Genomic DNA, 6,936 nt, shown 5'->3' with positions numbered 1-6,936 from the left:
TCATGGGGATAGTTATTCATGGAACTACTCTTCCAACTACTCTGTATATTTGAAAATTTTCATTTAAAAAGTTGAGCAGAAGATATCAATTTTCATAGATATATAGTGATCTCCAGAATATATTAAATGAAAAGAAAAGCAAGGTACAGGATAGTTTATAATATGCTATCTACTGTGTAAGAAGTTAAAAATTATATGGTATGTCACGTGTGTGTGTGAGAGAGTTTGTATGTCTATCTGTTTACATTACAACCAATGACAGTGGTTAGCTATACTAGGTGAGTATAGACAGGAAATAGGTTTAAGTTTGGATGCAAAACGTCTCTGGGTATTTTATATAGTTTTGACCTTTATACCATGCAAATGTGAAAAAAAAGGAAAAAAAACTAAAATCACATAATTCCTCTATTCAAAATTGTCACATAATTCCTCTATTCAATCGAAGCCAAATTAATCAAGTTTATTTAACTCGTGTGGTGGTTAATGGTCTTTTTTGCTCCTTCTGAGCACCAGAGCCACCAGAAAGGGGATTTGGCTGGTCAGAAAATTTAGGATCTTGTTGCAGATCTGCCCCTAAATAGTGCAATCCCTGACAAATAACCATGCTAAAAAAAGCTTCTGCACAATTGCAAAAGCTTCTGCTAAACCCCAATTTTCTCACCTGTAAAAAGGGATTAAATTCAATGATTTCTAAGATTTCTTAGAACTGTAAAATTCAGTGCCTCAAATGTTCGTCAAAAAAAAACAGGAATTTTCCACCTGCACAGTTTCCTTTATACAGTGAATTATAGTCATTCACTTTCTGCAGTACAACTGAGGAGAAAGTGTAGTGAAATAAGACGTATTTCTCTAAGTCCTTCAGGTTGTCATCAGATACAACAGAGCACTTTCTCTTAGAAGTTTGCGTGGGAAGGGAAGCGGCAGCCAGCCAGTCAGGCAGCAGCACTCCTAGGCTGCTAAACCTCATTGGTTAGCAGGGGAGGAGGAAGAAGCCAATAGCAAAGCCTATTTACGCTGAACTCCGGAGGAGTTTCACTAACTGTCCTGCCTGAGTCAAGGGGTTTAGGGAGCTTCATGAATTCTTTTGCTATGCTAATCACACTTTACAAAAAGTTGTCAAAAAGGCAGCTTTGGGAAGAAAACGTATAAAGCTAGGGCTACAGAATTTCTGAATAAAATCTCTGCAGGCTTGAATATAAACTGAAAGTCCCAGAAACTTTCTCTTCCACCGCCCCTGCCTCATACTCTGCTCCACCCAGGTTTCCCTTCTTCAAGACTTAACAAAAGACCTAAAACAGTCTTGTGACTTCCCTGGAGGTTTAAGATCTGTGCAGCTGCAGCCTCACGCTAATGTGAGGAATGAGAGCCAGGAAAGGCGGGTTAAGTGGAGAGAAAAGCCTGGCCTGCAGGGTGTGCAGGAAGGAAACGCAGAGGGCTCCTAGCTGCAGCACCCAGGGGGTAGTGGTGAATATTTAAGCACCCACATCCCCCCAGTTCCACTAGGAGATCAAAGAAAAGACTGAGTAGAGATAAGAGAACTTAAAGTGGAAGAAGCGAAAAGAGACAGAATGAGAAATTTTGTTTCCGAACTCCTTATAGGTCTGCGCCTGCAGGACTAAAATAGGGTGTGGAAAGGCTCTTGGGGGGATTTCCCCTAGAACAGACAAGCTGGACCTTTTGTTTGAAGAAGGGAATGAGAGGGTTCTCTTAAGAATGAAAGGGAAGGAGTTCAAAAACCCTTGGAAGGGTCTTCTGAGATTATTAAGGCAGGATGCAGTTGTCTCCTAGCATGGAGAGGACCACTGGGGTTCTCTGCCTCAGCTAGATTTCCACAGGAGGCTGGCGGGGGATGGCTCCTAGTCAGCAAGTACAGAGAGTGACTGGGTGGGGCTGCAATTTTTGGGAATGAAGAGTTCCCCTCTAAAAGTTAACTGGGCTTTCTTGGAAGGACTGGAAGAATGAGAAGGGATCCCTCTCAAAGTCGGGAGGGTTTAGGGATTGGAGGGGCCTGAAGTGATTTCAGAGGCCTTGGGTTTTTCCTGGGAGGGAAGGCAAGGTACTGTGTACAATGATGACACATTTCAGTTACTGGTTGTGGGATTCTGCCTTTTAAACTGAGAAGAAGGCCCCTTCACTAATAGGAAGCGTGGAAACTAGTGTGAAAGGGCCTGCAGTGATTTAGGAGGAAATGCCCCCCGTTCCCAGGCCTGGGAGAGGCGGGGACGGTGATACTGTCTCACTAAGCACAAGCAGAGAAGAGGAATTTAAAAAACGCCCCACCCCACCCCGTCCCGCAGCTCACGGAAAGCTGGGGACCGGGAGGGGAACTCTGAAGTGGCGGAAAGGATCCGAAAGCGCCCAAACTGTTCGGTGGGATGAAGCGAGGACTGTGGAGGTGGGGTCAGGCCTCTGCGCGGTGGGAGTGGGAGGGCGTTCATGAGTTCGGGGTAGGGGAGAACCAAGGGGACGTGGGCTCGGGGCTTGCCAGGGATGACTCGGAGGGTGAAGGAGGTTTTGAGGTGATTCGGGGCTATCGGAGGTGAAGGAGGCGTCGGGGTTCAATTCCGGAGGGTGGGGGGCGCGACCGGTACTCACAGAGCGGATCTCCAGCGCCAGGGCGCATTGCAGCGCCTTCACCTTCGGCATCCGCGCGGGGTGGGGCGGCGGGGAGGGATCCCGGCCACGGGCCCGAGTGAGACGGACAGATGCGGCGCGGGGAGGGGACGGGGAGGAGACAAGGTGGTGGCAGCTGTGGCCCCCAGGCCGGGGCCCGCGGTCCAGCCTGGGTCCCGCCCGAGTAGCAGCTGAGCGCGGGGCGCGGACTCGTTGTCATGGCAGCCAGAAAGGGCGGGGCCGGAAGAGAGGCCCCCCGGGGACGCGTCAGAGCCTCCTGCGCGAGGGCGAGCGCTGGGGGCGGGGCTCAGCGAACGCCGGCGGGGCGGGGCTGGAGAGGGGCGTGGCTTCCGAAGGGGCGGGGCGGGGCAGTTCTGTGACGTCAAACTGTGGGCGAGGAAAAACAAAACAGCTCTTTTTATAACGGGACAGCGCTAAGGTCAGGGCGTTGGACTCAGGAGCCCTGAGTTCCAACGTGGTAATGGCTCCTCGGGTTAGTGGCGTCCCTCTGTGGCCTCAGTTTCCCCAACTGTAAAAGAAAAGTAATTATTATTATTGGTCCTCCTATTTGAATTTCACAGTACAACTTACAAAGCCAACATGAGGAAACTGAGGATTAGAGAAGAGACTTGCCCAAGTCAAAGGCAGAACCAAGACTAGAACCCAGGAGCTCTCAAGTAAAACCCCACTCGCCTCCCTGAGAAGAGGGGCTTGAATCAGATCATCACAATACTCTTCCTAGTCTCCTAGTCTGTGATTCTCTTTTTTAGCCTGTCTCCCTTTCCCTTCAAAGTTTTATGTTTAATTCACCTGTATATGCATCTCAATGCATATTGCTTAAATTGAACTCTTAATGAGGGGTCAACAATAAATCCAGTTGTGAAGGGCCTGCCTGTGGACCATCAAATACAAGAAGAACCTAAGAGATTGCCTAATCCAATCATGTTAAAAATCATTTTTATTGAAAAATACATTATAGATATAAAAGTATACAAAACATGTTCATCTTAATGAGAACAATACCTGTGCAACGAACACTCAGTTAAGAAATAGAACATTACCAACACCTTAAAAATGCCTTCCTTGCCCTATAAGTAGCCAGTACCCTGACTGTTGTTACAATAATTCTCTTGCTTTTGCTATTCATGTATGCATTTCTAAACAAGATGTTGTTAATTTTTCCTAGTATCAATGTTTTTTGGTTTTCTTTTGTTTATATTTTTGAGGCAAGGTCTTGCTCTGTTGTACAGACTGGAGAGCAGTGGCTCAGTGCAGCCTCAAACTCCTGGGCTCAAGCAATCCTCCTACTTTGGCCTCCCAAAGTGCTGAGATTACAGATATGTGCCACCACTCCTGGTCTGGTATTGAAGTTAATAAATGGAATTAAAGCTGTATGTATTCTGTGGCTTGCTTCTCTCACTTAATATCATGCTGTGGGATTCACCCATTGTTGATGCTGTGTAGCTGAAGTTTTTTTCATTGTTAGACAGTATTCCAATATAGAAATATATTGATTTATTTGTCCTTTCTACTATCGGTGATCATTTATGCTGTTTCCATTTTTTTAGCTATTAATAACAGTGTTGTTATGAACATTCTAGTGCATGCCTATCAATGTACATGTGCTAGAGTAGGAGTGGGTTGACTAGGTATTAGGTTTTGCACGTGTGAGACTTCAGAAGGTAAGGCTATACCATTTTCTAAAGTAGTTGTACCAATTTATGTTTCTGCCAGGAGTATATGAGAATTCTTATTTTTCCACATCCTTGCCAACATTTGATATTGTTTGAATTTTTAATTTTTGTAGATTTGGATGTGTGTAGTCTAGGTATTTCATTGTGGTTTTATTTGTATTTTTGGTTATTGTTGAGGTTGAGCACTTTTGCTTGGTTTCATTAGCCTTTCCATTTTCTCTTTGTTAACTGCCTAGTAGTTCTCGTACCTCTTTTTCTATTGAATTCTCTCTCTCTCTCTTACTTATAGAAGTTCCTTATATATCTAGATCCGCTTTGTCTACTCTATATGTTGCAAATATCCTTCCCACTGTGTGCTTTGTCTTTTAATTTCATATACAGTGTGTAATGAACAGAAGAGAAATTAAGACTGGGTATGAATATTCTCCATTTGATCAAATAATTCCAGATTGCTGTCCAGAATGCTACACCAGTCTATGCTTCCACCACCAATGTTTGGGGGTTACAGTGGCCCCACATTCTTCCCAACCCTGGCATTATCAAGCTTTTTTGTTTTCTTCATTATAACATATATAAAGTATCATCTCACTTTTGAATTTCTCAGATTACTTATGAGTCTGAGCACATCTTTATATGCTTATAAGATTTTCTGCTATATTTACCATAAATTGTCTGCTCATATGCTTTGCCCATTTTTCTATTGGGTTTTTTGTCTTTTTTACAGTTCTGTGTATTCTAGTTAATTAGATAATAAATTAATTCAGTTTTAGGCATTGCAAATATCTTCTGCATTTATCATGTTTGTAAACTTTGTACAAAGCATACATTCATTAATAGAAATACCTAACTTTGATGTAAATCAATCATTCATTTTTGCCTTATATTTGTGTTTGTATTTTTGACATTTTAAGAAGTCCTCCCCATTCCTAAATGCAAACACACTGTATTTCCTATATGTTCTTCTATTAATTTTATAGTTTTACCTTTCACATTTTGATGTTTAATCCATCAAATCTCAATCTTCGTGCATGATGTTAGATAGTAATCCAGGATCCAGTTTCTTGTTTTCTTTTTTTTCTTCTACAGAGTAAACTAGATTTCCCAACAATGTCTGCTAAACATTCTATGCTTCCCCTCATTGATTCGTGGTACCACCTTTATCATATATTAACTGCCCAAAGTTCTGTCTTCAAGCTTTCTATTCTGTTCCAGTGTTCTATTTGTCTACTCTTACAAAAGTATCACACCGCTTTATTACTATTTCTTCTTAATATTCTGTTTGGCAAGTCTCCTTTTTTAAGAGATAGATTTACTTGTTTGTGATCCTTCATTGCTTCTTTTTATTTAAGAGTCATTTTATACAGTTCCTCAAAAATACAACTGGAATTTTGATTGTGATACATTAAACTTATAGATTAATTTAGGGAATTGACATCTTTCTAATATTATCTCATCTCATCCAACTGCATGGAATGTGTCTCTATTTATCATGTCATATTCTATGTCCTTTACTAGAATTTTCAAGTTTTCTCCATAGAGATCTTATTTAATTCCTAGATGTTTAACTGTAGTTTTTTCTTTATACTATTGAGAATAGTTTTTTTTTTAATTTTTCATCGTATTTACTAACTTGTTATCACAACTATATAGGAATTTCACCTTTACGAGTTGATCTGGCAAATCTGTTAAACTCCGACTGATTGGAATAGTTTCTCTGTTCCATTGTTTTTGTCAGTGTTATTATCACAGAGACGTTAAGCACTGCACTAACTGCCTGTTGTTACCACAACAAATCGCCACAAACTTGGTGGATTAAAACAGCATAAATGTATTAACTTACATTTGTATAGGTCAGAAGTCTGAGCCTGGTTTTGCGGGACTAAAATCAAGGGGTCAGCAGGGCTGGTTTCCTTTCTGAAGGTCCAGGAGAGGCTGCATTTCCTTGCCCTTTCCAGCTTCTCCAGGCCGTCAGCAGTCCTTACTCACGGTCTCCTTGCTCCGTTTTCAAAGCTAGCAATTGCAAGTCCAATCTTTCTCACGTCGCCTCACTCTGACCTACTCTTCTATCTCCCTCTTCTACTTTTAAGGACCCTTGTGGTTACATCGAGCCCACCCAGTTAACCAGAATAATCTGCTTCTCCAAGGGTCAGCTGATTAGCAACCGTAATTCCATCTATAATCTTAATTCTCCCTTTGTCATTTAAGATAACATATTCACAGATTCCGGGGATTAGAACATGGACATTTTTGGGAGATCCTTATTCTGCCTACCAACTCTGTGAAAAAAAGTGAAATAGGCCAGGCACGGTGACTCACACCTGTAATCCTAGCACTCTGGGAGGCCGAAGCAGGAGGATTGCTTGAGCTCAGAGGTTTAAGACCAGCCTGAGCAAGAGTGAGACCCCGTCTCTACTAAAAATAGAAAAAATTATTCGGGCGTGGTAGCGTGCACCTGTAATCCCAGCTACTCAGGAGGCTGAGGCAGGAGGATGGCTTGAGCCCAGTAGTTTCAGGTTGCAGTGAGCTATGATGACACCACTGCACTCTAGCCCAGGTGACAGAGCAAGACTGTCTCAAAAAAAAAAAAAGAAAAGTGAAATACTTAGCCCATGATAGCTCAATAGAGTAG

At 42.5% G+C, this 6,936-nt stretch overlaps 1 protein-coding gene across 1 annotated transcript in view; it reads right to left on the bottom strand.

Moving 5' to 3' along the window:
* SPATA6 (spermatogenesis associated 6) overlaps positions 1-2,776 on the bottom strand; it is a 154,432-nt gene extending 151,656 nt beyond the window's left edge. The window contains exon 1 of the mRNA XM_012639392.1: positions 2,596-2,776. Coding sequence (XP_012494846.1) covers positions 2,596-2,646 — 51 coding nt within the window. The 5' untranslated portion in view covers positions 2,647-2,776. The remainder of the gene's footprint in view (positions 1-2,595) is intronic.
* Between the last annotated feature and the right edge of the window lie 4,160 nt (positions 2,777-6,936).

This window comes from Propithecus coquereli, unplaced genomic scaffold (assembly GCF_000956105.1).
Source record: "Propithecus coquereli isolate 6110/MARCELLA unplaced genomic scaffold, Pcoq_1.0 Scaffold14, whole genome shotgun sequence".
Taxonomy (NCBI): Eukaryota; Metazoa; Chordata; class Mammalia; order Primates; family Indriidae; genus Propithecus; species Propithecus coquereli.
This window is presented reverse-complemented; position numbering and strand designations above follow the sequence as displayed.